The sequence below is a fragment of the Zingiber officinale genome, chromosome 4A, assembly GCF_018446385.1.
Source record: "Zingiber officinale cultivar Zhangliang chromosome 4A, Zo_v1.1, whole genome shotgun sequence".
Taxonomy (NCBI): Eukaryota; Viridiplantae; Streptophyta; class Magnoliopsida; order Zingiberales; family Zingiberaceae; genus Zingiber; species Zingiber officinale.
Genome location: NC_055992.1, coordinates 151,434,019 through 151,455,423, shown reverse-complemented (window position 1 = coordinate 151,455,423; position 21,405 = coordinate 151,434,019). Strand labels below are relative to the sequence as shown.

Below are 21,405 nucleotides of genomic sequence, written 5' to 3'. Positions count from 1 at the left end.
TCTTATTCTTCTTGGTGACTTGCCATCAACGCAAGTCCGGCGTGAGCTTCGATCTTCGACTCTGACGATGTTTCGTCCCACGTCACCTTTAAGTTTCTGTGCTTTGTTTGGGTCAACTTTTTATCCTTCTTCTTGTTCTTTAATTTTGGACAGTTGTCTTTGACATGCCCTTCTTCATTGCATTAATAATATCTTACTTTTCTTCTCCTTTTCTTGGCCTACACTTGATTGAATTTATTAAGCTTAATTTTTTTTTGAATTTCCTTACATGAATATCGTTTCGTCATCGTCAAAGGATGTTTCAGACTTTGGTTCATCCACTTTTGCCTTTAGGGCAATGTTCTGTATCATCTTCGTCTTTAGATCTGCATATCTAGATTCATAAATTTCAAATGTCGAAAACAATTTCTCTAAATAACTTACCCCTAAGTCCCTAGAGATGAAATATGCATTTACTAGGGTTGACCATTCAGTAGTCCTAGGAAATGCGTTAAGCGTGTACTTAGCGAATCTTGATTAATTACCTTTTCTTTGAGATTCGTGAGTCTGTGGTGATGAGTTCTTTGATCCTTGAGTGGAGGTGTGCGACAATTTCACCTTCTTCCAATTGGAGGTTACTTATCTGGTTCCGGAGCATGTCCCGTCTCATGAGTTTTGTCTCCGAGGTTCCTTTATGTAATTCTAGGAATTTCTCCCAGAACTCTTTAGCTGACTCGAAGGCTCCGATTCGGTTGACTTCTCGTGGCAGTAAAACACTCAGTAGATGGAATTCTGCCTTGCCATTTGCCACGAAGTCGGCTTGCTCCTTTTTCGTCCATTGATGTTCTTCCTTGTCTTTCCCTTGCTGATCCTTCAGTGCTACAAAATCATATTTCATTATTATTAATAATTCAAAGTTAGTTTTGAAAAATACCTCCATCTTCTTTTTTCAAATTGCGAACTCCCCCTTGAACTTAGGCAGGCAGATGCTCGGTTCGACCATCGTCTTCTTTGCTTCAGTCGGTGGTTAATCCTTTTGAAGCGGCTGGACTCTGATACCACTTGTTGGTCCTTGGTGGCTGACAAGAGTGGGGTGAATTATCCTACACAAAAAATAAATAAATATCTTTCTCGATCTTATAGCTTGATTAAGACAAGCACTTGTACAAAAGAATTTAGAAACTAATTAATTAAAGAGAGAGACACAGATAGATTTATTTGGTTTACAATCAGAGGATTACTAATCCAGGGTAATTAAAGCTCACTAAAAATATCCTTTGGGCGGAATAGCCTTTTATAACGTTGACAGCTCAAAAATATAGTAGAACAGAAAGAGAATCATGTACAAGTGTTGTTCTGAACTACTGGGATCATGACTGTATTTATAGCCCTGATCTGAGCATCTGGAAGGGTTATGGGCGCTTGGGTATGGATAAATTTTATCCACCTCGCAACGGATCGTGTCACAACGGGTCTGGATAACCTATCTGGTCCGGGCGCCTGGACCAGCTCCTGGCGCTCGAACCCTTATAAATCTTATCCGCATCGCCGAGCAGGTCGAGGTGCTCCCGGGTTGCCCCGGGGGATCCAGGCGCCCAGACCATGTCCGGGCACTTGAACCGTCCGGGCTCTCGGACTGCAATCAACTTCGAGTTGACTTTCAGTCCAGGTCTTCCATTCTGGCTCCGCTCGTTTGGGTGATTTCGGCCATTCAGAATAGAGCTTACCTGAATCCATTTTCGAACCTTCTGGAGCAGTCTTTTACTCCAGCTTGTCATCCCTCAGAAATCTCGCGCGCTCCATTCTCATCCTCCAGTGTACTCTTCCACAGCATCTCGTCCCTTGGATGCACTGAGTCGGTCGACTCTCTCCCGTACCGTCCTTCTCGCTAGTTGAATTTTTCGCTCAACTTCTTGTGCTTCTAAGTTCCTGCACACTTAGATATAAGATATCAAACCACAACAGGGCCTAACTTGACTTGGTTGATCACATCAAAACTATTATGGGGTACTTATATGATTGACTAGATAGTGGTATGGTCTAGTTTGTCGATCAGCTGAATTTTGTAGGGCTGATGTCATCTTTCAAATCTTGTCGCCGTACTGTTAGTGCCTCGAAAACATGCGATTAAGAGGTCATAAATGCTTGGTGATATACATGATGGCATATCCATATGATGATGGGCCTATCAAGTCGATCATAAATGTGAGCTTGTGAGAGACCACCATGTAGTATTGTTACGCCGACATTGTCCTTTCAAGGTGACTATTGGGATTCTGACGTTTGATTTTTTGATCGGACGACCTTGATGATTTACTCGCCCTTTTGTCCTCTAGATTGATAGCCAAAATCTGAGGGTTATAGCTTTTTATAAAAGTGGTGAAGAGGACACGAATTCGTTCACCTTGATCTTCTTCTTTGCGGCGTCCGTGGCAATTTCTTCCAACTCCTTCAATTCCTTTCAACTATAAGTCATTTGTTTTTTCTTCTTCCTCTTCCTAGTATTCTCGATTCCTGCTTCTTGCTCTTCACTCCTGTTTTTCCTTTCGAGCCATGGTTTATGATGCCCCCACCTTGTGGTAGAGATATAGATTAGATTAGGTTAACCTTTAAAATTCTTGCCAACCATCGTATTATCATCCCCAATGATCTTAATAAACTGCACCTCCCTCCACCTAAATTCATCCCCTTTTTTAAGGGCCAAAATGTTGGGGTCCTCCAATTCTCAATTCCACTCTTCTTTTTAGGGGTCTCCTAATATTTTCGTATTTCTCTCCAACAGTTAGCCCTAAATGTCTTCCGACTACTATGCGGAGTAATCATCCTTTTCTGGTTCTATTGAATCCCATTCAACCCCTATCTTCCACTACTTTTATTTTCCAAAGAAGATAGACATAGAGGTCTTTTTTTTCCAAGCCCAATCCAAGTGTGTCTATTTTGATTTGATGTCGACCTCCAATAAGGGATGTAAATCTCATTGCATCTATATCTGATTGGATCCTCTCGTTTCATGATAGATTGGCTAGTAGATTGAATCACCCAATGTTCCCAACCTACGTAATCATCACTCAGAGCCCACCTTCATAAAAGCTACTAAGACTTTGGCCGGTTTGGAGTCTAACATCAAACATCTACTTGAAGAAGGCCTTTTGTATATATTTGGACTAAGCCTGATAAAAATCGAACTGCAATTTACCTTAGGTACAAAACTCTACCTTAGATCAATATGATAGCTAACTGAGATTCTCTTTTTATTCCCTACAACTCGGACAATTTGGAAAACTTTATAAGTACCCCAAGGTAGTTTTGATGTGATTAATCGAGTTAAATTAGATCTCGTGTATGTTTGATGCATTTTGTCTAAGTGTGCAGAAACTTAGGAAATAAGAAGTCGAGCAGAAGACGCAGTGAGCATAAAGGATGACACGGGAAGGGAGTCGACGAGTTTGGTGTATCTGAGGGACGAGAAACTACGGAAGAGTACATTAGTTGAAGGATGCACGCAGTGTATCCAAGGGACGAGAAGCCACAATGAAACATGTTCGAGGAGAAGGCCGGAGCATCACCCAAACGAGCAAAGTCCGAAAATGGTAAACTCGGAAGTTGACTTTGAAGACTTGAAGACTCATGGTGCCTCACCCAACAGATTAGTTGTTGTAGAAATGACCTGAGACACCTTAGTTGATTGGAGATACCTTGGATGAACAATAATCGAGGTGTCTTAGATCAGTTGGAGGTACCTCCGATGAACCGATGAAAAAGAACAATTGTGGAGTGGATAATCGTTGAATTCTTCCTCTCCTCACAGCAGGATGAGGATGATGAAGCTTTTGCTGTAGCACTTTCGAAATTGGTTTGAAGAAAGAAGAAGAAACTAACTATCAAGATAAAAGAAGAAATAATGTCAGAGGAGGTTTGAGGAAGAGGCATTCAAATAAATCCAAAAATCCAAAAGTTCGGTTAATTAGGTTAAAAATTAAATTAACTAATATTTTATGTGGTCAGTCGATTTGAAAAATTTAGTTTGTTTAGTTTAGTTGATTCTTAAAAATCTAATTTATTCAATTTTGATTATTTTGATTCAATTTTAACCAAATATTTATCATTACTAAGAGCATCCATATTACTCGTTAATGGGGTGTTATAACACTCCCATTGGTGTTAAAACCACTGTGAAGAGGTGTTATAACACCCCTTCACATTAACACGTTCATGATTTTAACGTGTTAATGTGGTATGGGGTGGGCCAGCCCTGGCCCACCCCGGAAAGTGTATTTTTTATAATTTTTTATTAAAAAAAATATAAATTTTAAAATTAAAAATCAAATAAAATAGATAAATAATAAATAATGAGTGTATTTTTAGTAATAATATTATTTTTTTAAATGGTAATAATTTATTTTTTTTACATATTTTTTTCAAGATTTAGATTTGTATTTTATATTATTTTATTTATTTATAATTTATTTATTTTTATTTAATTTGAATTAAATTAAAAAAATTATAACGGTTAGTTAACTGTTATTATTAAAAAAAAAATAATAATAATTTTAATATTTTAAAATTTATTTATTTAATATGAGATAATTTTAACATTATTGAGTGGACTATGTGATCCATGAATAATGAGTATTAAGAATGTGGATGAAAGAGATGTGTTGTTATAATGGGTATGTGGCAGTGGACCCTATGTTTTTTGATGAAGTGACAAATGTTATAATATAGATCCATTGTGGATGTTCTAATTGATAAAATATAGTATTGCATATTTGTATGACGATACCCATTTATATATGACAAAAGGCGAATACGTTCGCCCCAGTACCTTCGTCAGTCCGCCCTAGCGCCTCGGTCAGTCCGCCCCAGGATTAACACGGAGGATATAAATCACGATAACTAAGAAGGTAAGTGACAGATGAGATGAGTTTAAATAAGTTATAGAGATTTATATCTTATTAGTCCCGAAATTCGACCCTAAAATTTTATGTGACAATCAACTTGTCACTTAATAATTCAACTAAGTCAGTGGATATATGATACCCATTTATATGGATAGGCAGGGTGAGAGTTGTAAGGTTAGAATTTATATTTTTCCTAATTATAATCAATCCTATAATTATAATCTGGATCCTCATTATTCATATTTATTATGTTATATATGAACAATATACCATATAAAATAAATAAATAAATAAATAAATAAATAAATAAATATATATATATATATATATATATATATATATATATATATATATATATATATATATATATATATATATATATATATATAATCCGGTTTAATTCAAATTGAAATGAGATTCAATTCATCATATATTTCTTATTTATATACCGTGAACTCCACTTACTCCTTGCATGTTAGCCTACCTCCTCCGTGTGTGTCTCAATCACTCCCACGAGTCTGTCTATCCGATTCAGGCTCTTCGTTTTCAGTTTAGGTCGAATCATAATTAAGTGACTCGGTGTTTATATCTGCGGGCCTAACCTTAAATTCGAAATTGGGTTGATATATATACATAGCGCTCAATGCGCATCTACACCCAATCGGATACAAAAATCGAGCACCGAGTCAGACACAATATCAAAACCGCATATATAACTTATAAGAAAATTATATTTTCAGTCCTATAATTTACATCTTTTTCAATTTTAATCTTCTTATGAGTTAATTTACGTTCTTAATCCTGTAACTTATAATATTTTTTAATTTCAATCTTTTTTCTTCCAAAATTAAAATTTTTCAACGAAAAATATCTAATTTATGATTGGAATATAAAAAGTACATGGATCATAAAAAATTAAAATCCTCAAATCAATTTACAATTCATCATTTTTTCTTGAAAATTTTTAATTTTAGAGAAAAAAGGATTAAAATTAGAAAATATTATAAATTATATGACTAAAAATATAAATTAACTTATTATGACAAGACTAAAATTAAAAAATGTGTAAATTACGGACTAAAAACATAATTTTCTCTATAACTTATTTATTTTATCGTTCCTCAGTTGGCACTTTTATGGCTGAAATATGTGTCCAGTTATTTCTAGATCGATCGCTGCCACGTCGACAATAGAGTCCGGAGAGTTCCGGCTCCATCCACTGAATTAATTAGTGGATGCCCCCTTCGATCTCTGTGATAACCATCAAACAAACTCAAAGCAATCGTCTTCAACAAAGCAGCGAGAGCTACGATTTCGATTCTACTACTTTCAATTGAGTCATGTCGATCGTGAGGCGCAGCAACATTTTCGACCCTTTCTCTCTCGACGTCTTCGATCCTTTCGAAGGCTTCCCCTTCGACGCCTTCCGCTCCCTCGCCGGGACGCGCCCAAGCTTCTTCGTGGACGAAACTTCCGCATTCGCCAACACCCGCGTCGACTGGAAGGAGACTCCCGAGGCGCACGTGTTCAAGGCGGATCTCCCCGGCGTCAAGAAGGAGGAGGTGAAGGTGGAGGTGGAGGAAGGGCGGGTACTCCAGATCAGCGGCGAGCGCGCCAAGGAACGAGAGGAGAAGGAGGACAAGTGGCGCCGCGTGGAGCGCAGCAGCGGCAAGTTCCTGCGCCGATTCCGCCTGCCGGAGAACGCCAAGATGGACCAGGTGAAGGCGAGCATGGAGAACGGCGTGCTGACGGTGACGATCCCTAAGGTGGAGGTGAAGAAGGCGCCGGAGGTTAAGTCCGTCGAGATCTCCGGATGAATGAAGCTTTCATTAGACGGAAAATCGTGTCTTTATCTAAAATCTATATAAATAAATAAGAATGCACACGCGCGGCTGCAGTGTGCTCAGTGTTCTTGGTTTGTATGTACGTGCGTACTCGTTGTCGTAGACTTTGTGTGGTGTAAAAATGAATGCTTGAGAGTAATAGAGTTTGAATTTTAATAGAAATAAATATTTTAAATATATATCAAGGCGTGCAAGTAAAAATGCCCTATATATATATATATATATATATAATAAAAAAAATTAGATGGTGCATAAGTTTTTTTTTTTGGTTAAATAATTTTAGGATTTAGAATTTGGGATTAGGATTTAGTTCTCATGACATCGCATTATATAAAGAAATAAGTAAAATAGTTAAGAAATAGTCAAAAATGTTAATATAAAAAATAATTTTTTAGAAAAAATCAAAATGTTAGCGATGATTTCTAATAATTTGTCGCTAAAGTCTGGTATTAGTAACGAAAGTTACAAATTCATCGTTAATAATTATCTGTACTATATTTATTGTTAATACTATCCTGGTTAGCGACGAATTATGGTACATTCGTCACTAACCTCGGTGTATTTTAGAGGCAATTATAGTAATTTTGGTTGCATTTAATGTTATGTTGTCAATCTTAGCGATGAAATATTAACTTTCATTGCTAAATATAGTTTACGATAAGCTTATAGTGACAATGTTAGCGGCGAATATTTATCTTCGCTATTTAGTATTCGCTATGAAAATGTGTTAGCGATTGATACGACGTGTTGTGAGTGACCTCGAAAGTGGTATAGGGTCAATGGTTGAGATGATATGATAGTCAAAGTCGAGTGGATGTGGCAGTCAAAGTCAAAGTGAGTGTCAGTTGGAGTGTATGTAGATGAACATGCCACCCACCTTAGGGACTTAGATCCCCACCTTTCAAAGGTCAGGATCCCATCATAAGGCCGGTCGATCACAGTGCCAGTCAGACCTTAGGGACTTAGTTCCTCACTCGCGATCGAGACACCCAGCATAAGGCCGATCAGACCTTAGGGACTTAGCTCCCCACTCATGGTCAAGACACTCAGCATATGGACGATTGACCTCAGAGCCGATCAGACTTCCAGACTCAGTTCCTCACTTCGCAGGGGCAAGACCCCTAGTATATATCCACTCGACCCCAGAGTCAGCTAAACTTTCAGACTTAGTTCCTCACTCCACAGGGGTAAGACCCCCAGTATATATCCATCTGGCCCCAGAGTCAGCCAGACGTCTAGACTTAGTTTCTCACTCTGCATGGGCAAGGCCCCTAGTATATATCTACTCATCCCCAGAGCTGGCCAGACTTCTAGACTTAGTTCCTCATCTCTCCTAGGCATGGTTCCCAACCTACATCTATCCGACCCCAGAGCCGATCGGACATTCAGACTCAGTTCCTCATCTCTCCTAGGCATGACTCCCAACCTACATCCTCCCGACCCAAAACTCAATTTCTCATCTCTCTTAGGAACGACTTCTAGCCTACATCCGCCTAGTCCCAAAGCCGGTCGGAAGTCCAGACTCAGTTTCTCTTCTCTCCTGAGTGTGGCTTCTAACCTACATCTGCTCGATCCTAAAGCCGGTCGGATCTCCTCTAGGAGACCGCATTGTCAGATAATTACAATAATCTATCAAAGAATAACAGCTACTCATCAGAGAATATTCTCTTATTCTAACATATACACGCAATAGAATCTTCCTCTGCTTAGAGAAGGTCTGCTGTACATACTCTATCACTTGACATATTCTAAATCCCAACATTCTCTGACGTCTCATTATTACGGAGGTTATGAGGGTTAGTATAAAACAGGGGTCCTCACTGTTGGTTAGGTATGCTATGCTATGCGTACACACCCGCATAAACATTACTATTCTACTATTCACCTTCTTCTTTATTCGGCCACAATTCTGATTTGAGTATTGAAGTACTTGGCCAGGGACCCCCTCCCTAGCCAAATGATTAACGTTGTCTTCTCCTAATCCTTGTTTTTGCCACGCAAGTTTGTCCACGTAATCAGAATCTTCATCTCCTCGCAGTTAGCAGCAAAGCCACCTACCCAACATGCCATCTTCCCTGATATTAGATATGATCAAATTTGACGTCGTAAGTGGGAACTTTACCTGAATCTGAAACAAGAAGATGGACGAAGTTGGATGATCAAAATAGTCTCTTTATCGCAAGAAGACTTGAAATTGCTCATAGTTTCTTGAGCACAGAGATTGGTTCAACAACAGCAGGCAACAATGGAACGCCCTTTGCCGAACAACCTGACCTTATTTGTGACATGCCCCCATACCGAGCAAAGTGTTGGTTGCTACGCTGAATATCATACCGGTTCCCTTGTACAAAAATTTTGTACAAGTCCTAAACCTTTACTAATAACCTATTGTGTTCTTTAGAAATTAAATTAGGAATCGCAAACGAAACTTAACATTATTGATTCCAAATTTAACTTATCTGTTCTTAGTGGTTTAGACTTGGATTGTAAACGATGCTTAACATTATTGATCCAAATCAACCTATATTACAAATTCAATTAAATATTAATTTCTAAAATTGGCTTCCAGGACTGCATGGCGAGGCACTATGCCTTCTTGGGTATGAGATCATCCACCACCGCCTAGACAAAGCCTTTTAAAGAAACCTAATATTTAATTTCCTTATATAACCCTAGGTTTAACCATATAGAACAATCGAAACACAAATTCGAAAAAAAAAACATAAACTCGAATCACAAATTCGAAACATAGAATTATATGCCTCTTGTGTTTGGAATTCATATAAAGAAAAACTAGTATGATGCGGAAAACAATTACTAGTTATACCTTTCTTTGTAAACAATGACCTCTTGATTTTCTATCGTATTCCTCTTCTTATCTCGGGCATTGTGTGGGCAACGATCTACCGAGATGAGAACTACCCAATCCCTTCTTCTTTCTTCTTGCAAGTTTCGGCCAAGCACCTCTCCTTAAGATGATGAGTTTCGGCCACCACCACCAAGCTCCAAGGGATGCTAGAAACAAAGTCTCCTTTCTCTTCTTCTCCTCCAAGCAAGATCCGGCCACCACCACCAAGCTCCAAGGGATGATGCCGCCGACCACCAAAGAAGAAGAGAAGAAGAGAAGAGGAGAAGCAAAGGAGCAAGGGCCGGCCACCACCAAGGAAAAAGGGAGAAAACTATAGAAGATAGGTTGTAAGGTGAGGCACCTCTACCCCCTCTTTTATATTCCTTGGTCTTGGAAAATAAGAAAATTTAATTATAATTAAAATTCCCTTATTCTCCTTGCCATTGATTAATGAGGAAAATTTAATGAAACTTTCCTTTTAACCCTTATCATGGCCGGCCACATCACAAGCTCCAAATAAGGCAAGTTTTAAACACAAAATTAAAATTTCCTTATTTGTTTCCGGAAATTTTTAAAATAAAAATTTCTCTATTAATTTTCCCTTCATGGTTGGTTATAAAAGGAAATTTTATAAATTAAAATCTCTTTATTAAAACATGTGGATGATTTCCAAAAAGGAAAATTATCTTTAAAATTAAAATATTTCTCTCAATCTACAAATAAGGAAAAACATCAAATCTTTTCTTAATCTTTTGTAGAAACTACAATAGGAAAGATTTAATTTTAAAACTCTCTTTTAAATCATGAACATGGTTACAAAAAAGGAAAGTTTTATCAAAAAATTAAAATCTTCCTTTTAACTACAAATAAGGAAAGATATTAAATCTTTCTATTAATCCTTTTATAGAAACTATAAATGGAAAGATTTAAATTTTAAACTCTCTTTTAAAACCATGGTGTCCACATAAGAAAATATTTTAAAAATAAAATCCTTTTAAATTTCTTGTGGCCGGCCCATCTAGCTTGAGTTCAAGCTAGGGACTTCATCCCATCCAAGCTTTTATGTGGCCGACCCTTGCTTGGGCTCCAAGCATGGCTTGGCCGGCCACCTAGGATGGGTAAAAAGGTGGGTATGGGTGGGTATAACACTTTATAATTAAGAGGCTACGATAGGGATCGAGAGGAGGAATTGGTTTTGGTCTTCCGATGAAATTAAGCTTCCCGTGTTCGCCCCGAACACCCAACTTAATTTCATCAATAATAATTCATACCACTAAAAAATTATTATTGAATTACCGCACTAATCCCAAATTACATTTTGGACTTCTTCTTATTATGAGTGTATTAGTCTCTCTGTGTTTAAGATATAAAATATCCACTAATTAAATGAGTTACTGACAACTCACTTAATTAATATCTAGCTCTAAGAGTAGTACCACTCAACTTCATTATCATGTTGGACTAAGTCCACCTGCAAGGTTTACATGACAATCCTTATGAGCTCCTCTTGGGGACATCATCAACCTAGATTACTAGGATACAGTTTCCTTCTATAATCAACAACACACACTATAAATAATATCATTTCCCAACTTATTGGGCCTCTTGATTTATCGAACTAAATCTCACCCATTGATAAGTCAAAGAAATAAATACTAGATATATGTGTTTGTTATTATATCAGGATTAAGAGCATACACTTCTATAATAACAAATGTTTTGTTCTTTTATTCAGTCAGTATAAAAAGAATTTACCTTTAATGGTTCTATTCAATACACTCAGAGTGTACTAGTGTAATTTTATAGTTAAGATAAACTAATATCAAATTACACTACGACTATTCCAATGGTTTGATCATTTCCATCTTAGTCGTGAGCTACGGTTTATAATTTATAAGGAATTGATAACATGATTTTCTGTGTGTGACACCACACACCATGTTATCTACAATATAAATTAATTGAACAACTACACTTAGCATATAAATGTATACATTTGACCAATGTGATTCTTTATTTCAAAATAAAATGTTTACAAAAGGCTAGGCTTTTTAGTATACACTCTAATAATCTCCCACTTATACTAAAAGACTATGCTGTCATATATATGATTCCCATTCCTTCAACATGCTGATCGAAAGTTTTCGCCGGAAGAGCCTTAGTGAAAGGATATGCCAGGTTATCCGTTGATGCAATCTTGGCGACAACAACTTCTCCTCGCTTGACGATGTCTCGTATCAGGTGGTACTTGCGCTCTATGTGTTTACTTGCCTTATGGGCTCGTGGTTCCTTCGAGTTTACTACTGCACCGCTATTATTACAATAAATTGTGATGATCTTGGGTAAACCAGGAATCACATCTAAGTCCATTAGGAAGTTTCTGAGCCACACAACTTCTTTGGCTGCCTCAGAGGCTGCCACATACTCAGCTTCCCTGGTTGAGTCAGAAACACATTTCTATTTAACACTCCTCCATGCAATGACTCCACCTCCTAAAGTAAATACATAGCCTGATTTAGACTTACTATTGTCCCTATCTGATTGAAAGTCAAAATCCGTGTAACCCATAGGGAGCAAATCATCTGCTTGGTAAACTAGCATATAATCTCTAGTTCTTCTAAGGTACTTTAATATATGCTTTACAGCAGTCCAATGTCCTTATCCAGGGTTACTTTGATATCTGCTAATCATGCCCACGGTAAAACAGATATCCAGTCTCGTGCATAACATAACATACATTAGGTTTCCTACAACCGAAGCATAAGGAATTGCCTTTATGTCTTCTATCTCCTTTGATGTCTTCAGAAACATCTCTTTAGATAAAGCTACTCCATGTCTAAAAGGTAGAAAACTTTTCTTAGAGTCTTGCATACTAAAACGAGCAAGGATTATATCAATATATGAAGCTTGGGACAAGCACAACATCCTTTTCTTGCGATCCCTTATTACTTTGATCCCAAGAATATGTGCGCATTCTCCTAAGTCCTTCATATTGAATTGTTTGGACAATCATACCCTTACTTCCGACAACACCTTGATATTGTTTCCAACTAACAAAATGTCATCTACGTATAGTACAAGAAATACCACCACGCTTCTATCACACTTCTTGTATACACAAGACTCATCCAGATACTGAATAAATCCATATGACTGGATTACTTCATTAAACTGGATGTTCCAAGACCTTGAAGCTTGCTTCAGTCCATAAATAGACCGATTTAGCTTACACACTAAATGTTCTTTGCCTTTTTCAATAAACTCCTCTGGTTGCTTCATATGGATGTTCTCTTCAAGACTTCCGTTAAGGAAAGCTGTCTTGACATCCATTTGCCAAACCTCATAATCCATATGAGCAGCAATAGATAAGAGTATTCGGATAGACTTAAGCATGACTACTGGCGAAAAAGTTTCCTCATAATCGATTCCCTCTTTCTGAGTTCACCCTTTCGCAACAAGCCTTGCTTTGAAGGTTTCCACCTTCCCATCTGTCCCTTTTTTCCTTTTGTAGATCCACTTGCATCCAACGACTTTTACACCATTTGGTGGTTCCACAAGCTACCAAACTTTATTAGAATACATAGATTCTATTTCAGAGTTCATCGCTTTTTGCCAAGATACTGCATCTTTATCTTGGAGTGCTTTGTCATATGTCCGGGGATCAGGTTCATGTTTACCTGGGACCAAGTCCGATGACTCTCCCAAAAATATAAATCTCTCAGGTTGCCTCACAACCCTCCCACTACGACGAGACACTGTCTGTTGTTGTGTATCATTTGTGATACGGGTTGTAGTTTTTTTGTGATATTTCATCTTGTACTGTTGGTACTAAAGTAGGTGTGCCCTCTCGCATTTCTTCTAGAACAATTTTACTCATGAGTTTGTGGTCTATTATATAATCTTCCTCTAAAAATTGAGTATTGGTGCTAACAATGATCTTCTGATTTTTAGGATTATAAAATAAATCACCTTTCGTTCCTTTGGGATATCCTACAAACAGACAAACTTCTGTTCGTGATTCTAACTTGTCAGTGTCTCCCTTTAGCACATGTGCTAGATTACCCAAATCCGAATGTGTCTTAAACTAGACTTACGCCTATTCCACAATTCTGTGGGAGTAGAAGGTACTGATTTAGAAGGTACCAAGTTTAGAATGTGCGCGGCTGTTTCCAAGGCATATCCCCAAAATGAATTTGGTAATTCTGAATAACTCATCATCGATCTAACTATTTCCATAAGAGTTTTATTCCTTCGCTCTGCCACACCGTTCTGTTGGGGTGTACCAGGTTCTGACAATTGGGATTGAATCCCAGCCTCTGATAAGTAATTCCTAAACTCTCGTATTCGCCACCACGATTAGACCGTAGTGTCTTGATACTTTTACCATGATGTTTCTCCATATCAGCCTTGCACTCTTTGAACTTATCAAAGCATTCAGACTTGCGGCGTATTAGGTAAATGTATCCGTATCTCGAATAATCGTCTATAAAAGAGACAAAATATTCGTAACCATCTATTGTCTGGATAGACATAGGACCACACAAATCAGAATGAACAAGTTCTAACGCATCTTTGGCTCTATACCCCTTGGCCTTAAAAGGTCTCTTGGTCATTTTACCTTTCAAGTAAGATTCGCAAGTTGGAAAGTTTTCCAACACTAATGAACCCAAGAGTCCATCGGCTATGAGCCTTTGAATCCTACTCAAGTTAATATGACCAAGCCTTAGATGCCAAAGATATGTTTGGTTGATTTCCGAAGGTTCCTTTCTCTTATTAGAATTAGAAGATGTGTTATTAATTTCCATTTGTTGCTTTATGGGAGAAATTGGATTTAAAGTATACAAATTGCCTACTAATGTACCAGATTAGATAATAACCTTATTCTTCTTGATAACTACTTTGTCATCAAAAGAAACAGAATATCCATCCACAAACAATTTAGAAACTTTTATTAAATTCTTTCTAAAAGTTGGTACATAAAGATAATATCTCAAAACCAAACTTCTATTCCTATCAAATGATAAGTAGACATCTCCTACTGCAACAACCACCACCTTTGTAGCATTACCCATGTAGACAGTTATCTTTTCTTCATATAGTCGACGGATTTCCTGGAACCCCTGCAATGTATTGCAGACATGATTAGTGACTCCTGTATCTACACACCAGGTGCTGGTAGATAACACCGCTAAACATGTTTCAACTACTAGAGAATAAGATATACCTTTATTGTTCTGATTCCTACGAGGACAGTCTGCCTTCTAATGTCCAGTCTACTTGCAGATGAAGCATTTGCCCTTTGACTTCTTCACTCCAGCTTTAGATTTAGTACCTAGAGATCTCTTCTTTGCTGAGCCAGCCTATTTCTTCTTCTTCTTGCCTTTCGACTTAGAAGTAGAAACATTTTCAACAAAGTGAATCTGATAATTGTGTCGAAATATACCTTCTGCCGCCTGTAGTTCTGTCAGAAGTTCCGCCAACGTATACTCCCTTTTGTTCATGTTGTAGTTCAGGCGGAACTGTTTAAAACTTCTAGGTAGCGTTTGAAGAATAATATCGACCTGGGTTTCCCCATCGATTTTAGCTCCAAGGATCTGTATTTCGTTCAAATAAGCCATCATCTTGAGGATATGATCCCTTACGGGTGTCCCCTCTGACATGGTGGCTGTCATTAACTTTCTCATTGCCTCTTGCCTAGCAGCCCGACTCTGGTGTCCGAAGAGTTCTTTGAGATTGTTCATCATGTCATAAGCAGTTGGTAAATCCTGATGCTGATGTTGTAGCACATTTGACATTGAAGCCAAAATGTAACACCGCACCATCTCATCTGCTATTACCCATTTCTTATGAGCCTCAATCTCCTCTTGACTAGAATCACTATTAGGCACATTAGGACAGACCTCTAACAGTACAAACTTATAGCCTTCAGCAGTTAGGACAATGTCCAGATTTATTTTCCAATCTATGTAATTGGGACCAGTAAGTTTGTTTTCTTTCAGTATAATGGCCAGTGGGTTGAAAGACATCCTAAGAATCACAAAATAAACTTTGGTCAAGACTCTAAATTTAAAATAATATTGATTCCTCAAACAATACTATTTAAATTTACCAACACCTCAAAACACCGTGAATTTTGCATGCCACGATAGTGTGGACGTATACAAAATCAAACATTTGTAAGAAGAGGTTTTACCCATTAATTTTATTCTTGTCAACCTAACTTTATGACAAATAAAATTAATAGTTGGTTTTTTCCTTCGGTCACACAAATAATAGCAGTGACTTCGATGGGGAGGATACTATTAATTGTGCCTAAATGTATACCATTACTTGATACTTAGTCCATTAAATAGGATTGTGCCCCTTCAGATGGAGAAGATCACACACTCCTAAATAATTTTCTATAATCATCCATAAAGGAAGTTTGATCTAGTGATCTGCAAACAAACTCATCCGATAGGGAGGGAGGCACTCAGAGCCAACACGCAAGTTTGTCGCATCACTTACAAACAATAATGGAGACCGTGGAATTTATTTACTAATCCCTCTCCCACTTAGTCATTTAAGGTGAGGAATTTTAACTATGCAAGCACGCATCACACACATCACAGTAAATAAAAACAATAAACATGGAAATTAATTTTTCAACTATTATGACCTTTTCCATCACTGTCCTCCGTGTGCTGCCAACCTTAGCTGCTGCCTTCTTTAGCCACCACAATCGGGTCTAGTCGCCGCATCTATCTTGCTTCTTTTTCCGCTGCGCCTCTGGTCCACAAATAGTACCACGCTTCGCAAGGATACGATCCGCGACAAAAATAGAATTTTACATATATCGATCCTATATTCCAAAAAGGAATATACATGTAATCTAGATCGAAACAAAAATCTAAAATCCTAATAACTAATACAGCTCCTACTGTATTGAATATTACAATCATACACACACAATAAAAAGCCCTTGACATGTCCAAGGGTCCAATCACACACAATATCTATAAGCCATAATAATTGGAGCCTGCAACCACAAAGTTAGCACATCCTACTATTATCCTGCCTAAATTATATATGACATGTGCATAATTAAACTGAAAACTAAATACATAGAGGCAAACCCTAGCTCTGATACCAATTGTTGGTTGCTACGCGGAATATCATACCAGTTCCCCTGTACAAAAATTTTGTACAAGTCCTGAACTTTTACTAACAACCTATTGTGTTCTTTATAAATTAAATTAGGACTCGCAAACGAAACTTAACATTATTGATTCCAAATTTAACTTATCTGTTCTTAGTGGTTTAGACTTGGATTGCAAATGATGCTTAACATTATTGATCCAAATCAACATATGTTACAAATTCAATTAAATATTAATTTCTAAAATTGACTTCAGGACTGGATGGCTAGGCACTAGGCCTTCTTGGGTATGAGATCATCCACCACTGCCTAGACAAAGCCTTTTAAAGAAATCTAATATTTAATTTCCTTATATAACCCTAGGTTTAACCATATAGAACAATCGAATCACAAATTTGAAAAAAAAAAACACAAACTCAAATCACAAATTCAAAACCTAGAATTATATGCCTCTTGTGTTTGGAATTCATATAAAGAAAAACTAGTATGATGCGGAAAACAATTATTAGTTATACCTTTCTTTGTAAGCAACGACCTCTTGATTTTCTACCATATTCCTCTTCTTATCTCGGGCGTTGTGTGGGCAACGATCTACCGAGATGAGAACCACCCAAGCCCTTCTTCTTCCTTCTTACAAGTTTCGGCCAAGCACATCTCCTTGAGATGATGAGTTTCGGCCACCACCACCAAGCTCCAAGGGATGCTAGAAACAAAGTCTCCTTTCTCTCCTTCTCCTCCAAGCAAGATCCGGCCACCACCACCAAGCTCCAAGGGATGATGCCGCCGGCCACTAAAGAAGAAGAGAAGAGGAGAAGCAAAGGAGCAAGGGCCGACCACCACCAAGGAAAAAGGGAGAAACTATAGAAGATAGGTTGTAAGTTGAGGCACCTCTACCCCCTCTTTTATATTCCTTGATCTTGACAAATAAGGAAATTTAATTATAATTAAAGTTCCCTTATTCTCCTTGTCATTGGTTAATGAGGAAAATTTAATTAAACTTTCCTTTTAAACCTTATCATGGCCGGCCACATCACAAGCTCCAAATAAGACAAGTCACTACAAGAAAATTGGGATTCTACAACACTTAAACGACAACGCTTTTTATAAAAAGCGTTGTCTATTTTTTTTTAACAACGCTTTTAGTGAAAAGCGTTGTCTATTTCATTATTTTCTTATTAATAGATATCGCTTTTCTAAAAACAGTTGTCTATTAATGATTTTTACGGGTCAAAGACAACGCTTCGTAAAAAGCGTTGTCTATTAGACTGATTTTTAGTATCTACAACAACGTTTTATAAAAAGTGTTGTCTATGTTTAAAATCTCATCTAAATCTTGATTAATACAAACCGTTGGATCTAGGTAAGGAGTAGAAAACCCGAACCCTTCTCCCAACTTCTATCTTCCGATCATTTTTGATCCCGAACCCTTCTCCCAACTCCTCATCTCACGCGGCCTTCTCCATCCAACTCCTCTCCGGCAAACTCCTCTCCGGCCTCCAGATCCGGGGCGTCGGCGGACTCCTACATCGGGAGCCTCATAAGCTTGACCTCCAAGAACGAGATCAGATACGAGGGCATCCTCTACAGCATCAACACCGAGGAATCCACCATAGGCTTGCGCAACGGTATAGTTTGCTTTATGCCCAATTCATCTTGTAAACACATGTTAATACTTGATCCTCTCGTTTCCCTCCCAGTGATTCCAGCAATTTGGAGGATGGACAAAGACGATTCAGTTTTGCCTCGATTGATTTATCTCTTCGGCGTGCTCGATATTCCCCACAAGCTATTTAAAACTTTGACGCTTTGATTTTTCTACTGGAATCGAAGGGTGAAAGACTATTTTGTTTCTACAATTGTGCCCTAAATCAACTTCCGCCATTAAATGTGTAAAAGTTGCAGCTTTTCTTATTTTCTTCTAAATCTCGACATCTGATCCTACTAATGTTGCAACAAATCATGGTTCATGCTACTTTGCCTTTTGTGAGTTTCTCATCCTTTGCCATTGATTTGAAGCAACAACTTTGCCGAATTCAAGTATGGCTATTCGGTTCATCCTTTTTGGTGTATTTATTAGGAGACGATCCAGATGAAGTTAAAGCAAGACTCAAGTATTGGGCACAAACAGTAGCATGTACTCTACGGTTATGCAGCTGAAGTTGTGCCTATCCTTTAAAGTTCATCTACATCCGGAAGAAGCAAGATCCATGCAATCCGCTGTAAGAGCTATCCTCTAGTGTTTACAATCAATGCTGAAGATGGCAACTAAAGTCCCTTCACAATAAACAGAGACGAATAAAAGTAATGGTTCATTATAACCTTTGAGGAAGAATAACTCTACAAGTTCATGTACTATACATGCCGAATAAATGATTCTTCTTCTTATAAATGCTTTCCATGTACCTCAGTGGTGATCCATTGGTAATTTGTGTTCATGTTGATGAATCTGTAGACTAGTTTTGGTTCATGGTCTTGTTTTATCATGGCTATCATAGTTCAGTTAGCAGGTGTCTGAACTCTGAAGCTTGGGAACTCCCAATTCTATACTGGTCGGGATCTAGAAGGAAAGCCATCGGGTTAATTTCTTTTCCCAGATCTTCCTCAGGTTGTTAACTCGGAGAATATTATCTTATATTACATTGATATTTTCTAGTCCTCGGATCATTTTTTTTCTCATTCATGGCTATGGAACAGGAAAACTTGATACTCCTCAGCGACTAAGGAAACAGTATCATTGCAGATTCAAGCTTCTGGTTGGCATGATCTAATTGAGACTGAAAGGAGATTTGCATATGTACTCAATGCTGAACCAATCTAGGTTTGATCCAACCACAGAAAGAACCTTGTTGATACTCAAATAATCTTGAAATGGTAGCTTCAATGTTTATACTATTATATAATAAATCACTTAGAGTTGGCGGTGTAAGAGGTAAGGGAGACCGAGTAAAATATAGTTAGCGTAAAAGCAGTATAAAAGATTCGAATATTGTTAGTGATTGCCTTGTGAAGAATTTATTGGAGCGACCCAAATAGTTGGGACTAATGATGATATGTTGTGTTTCAGCCATTAGAGTAGGGTCACTTGTTCTATGAGGATTCAAATCTAAACTCAGATGAATAATCAGCTTATGAACATCTTCAGATTGCTTCCATGGAAATAAAAGGTATTTTTTCGTTTAAGCTATGAGACTATAGAATGAAAGGAACATCTGTGATCAGCAATACTGATGGTTACCTTCCGAAGATGCATGAACAATAAAATTGGCAGATGGAGGAGAATAACGACTTCTTGACAGTTTACAAGATGAAAACAAGATTATTATTTTGTGTCGATACTGGAACATTCTTCCTAACATGTGTTTAATTATGACCTGCTGCTACTTGTGACCTGCTGCTATTTGTGACCTGCAACTTTTATATTTTAGGGAAAATCAGTTGCATTGACATTGGAATTTAGCACAAATATTGTTGCACATGGTATAATTGTTTGTGGCAATGAATCTGATAAAATGCTTCATGGTGTTCCATTTTCTAATAATTGCATGCGAGTCTCCATTGATGAAGCAGTAGAAAAATCAGCACATTTGCCATATCCAATTCCAAGTGAATTTGAAGTAATTGGTGATGCTGTAGGAACCCATGTGGCTTGGCCAAAACACTTAATAGTGAACCAAGATGAGGTATTTGTTAGATTTTATTTCAAATTAAATTGTCACTTGTTTTATTAATCATCCTATCTAACTGTCATGATTTGAAATTATTAGAAGCCTCGAAGGAAGAAGCTTGAACAACCAAAAAAGAAACATACTTTGTCAACAAGTGCCCCAAGATCATTAAATATGTTATATTGTTATAGTAAGCGTGCTTTAGATGATGGCAGATATATATCAGTGAGTTTTGATTATGACGTGTTTGATGATGATTATGAACTTGTTCTACACCTTGAGGACATCATTCCTTTGTATTATTTGGAGCCCCTTTCAGGCTTAAAACGAGTAAGGATTTTCTGATGTATCAAGCTTGGGATAAGTAAAATATATTTTTTCTTTCGATCTCTTATTACTTTGATCTCAAAAATATATACATTCTCCCAAGTCCTTTATATCGAATTATTTGGACAACCATACCCTTACTTCTGACAACATTTTGATATTGTTTCCAACTACAAAAAATGTTATCTATGTATAGTACAAGAAATACCATCACGTTTCCATCACACCTTTTGTATACACAAGACTTATCCGTTTACTCAATAAATCCATAGGTCTGGATTACTTTGATAAACCGGATGTTCCAAGACCTTGAAGCTTTGCCTCAGTCCAAAGACTGATTGAGCTTGCACACAAGATGCTCTTAGCCCTTTGCAATGAACCCTTCTGGTTGCTTTATATGGATGCTTTCATCAAGACTTCCATTAAGGAATGCTGTCTTGACATCCACTTGCCAAATAGACAAAAGAATCCGGATAAACTTAAGCATGACTACCAGTGAAAAAGTTTCCTTTTTCATCAAGCCTTGCTTTGAAAGTTACTACCTTCCTTTCTATCCCTCTTTTCCTATTATAGACCTTTTTACACCCAAAGGCTTTTACACCATTTGGTGGTTCTACAAGCTTCCAGATTTTATTAGAATACATATATTCTAATTCTATTATTCATTACTCTTTGCCAAGATGTTGCATCTTTATCTTGGAGT

At 37.5% G+C, this 21,405-nt stretch overlaps 1 protein-coding gene and 1 long non-coding RNA gene across 5 annotated transcripts; both read left to right on the top strand.

The window, feature by feature from the left end:
• Positions 1-6,035: 6,035 nt before the first annotated feature.
• On the top strand, positions 6,036-6,890 carry LOC121973796 (16.9 kDa class I heat shock protein 2-like). Its single transcript, XM_042525149.1, has one exon. It carries the CDS (start codon positions 6,221-6,223, stop codon positions 6,695-6,697), a length of 477 nt encoding a protein of 158 aa, XP_042381083.1. The 5' UTR covers positions 6,036-6,220; the 3' UTR covers positions 6,698-6,890.
• Positions 6,891-18,113: 11,223 nt separating this feature from the next.
• LOC121971697 lies at positions 18,114-20,698 on the top strand. 4 transcript variants are annotated; one of them, XR_006109196.1, is made up of 5 exons: positions 18,114-18,335; positions 18,408-18,541; positions 18,613-19,315; positions 19,405-20,390; positions 20,475-20,698. It is a non-coding gene; the product is annotated as an uncharacterized LOC121971697 (long non-coding RNA). The 4 variants fall into 4 exon arrangements; XR_006109195.1 differs by having other exon boundaries at positions 18,408-18,693; positions 18,788-19,315; XR_006109197.1 differs by having other exon boundaries at positions 18,408-18,929; positions 19,218-19,315.
• Positions 20,699-21,405: the final 707 nt, after the last annotated feature.

What these genes read in the sequence shown, in the direction of transcription:
- LOC121973796 (XM_042525149.1), top strand. Translation starts at nt 6,221, where the DNA reads ATGTCGATCGTGAGGCGCAGCAACATTTTCGACCCTTTCTCTCTCGAC.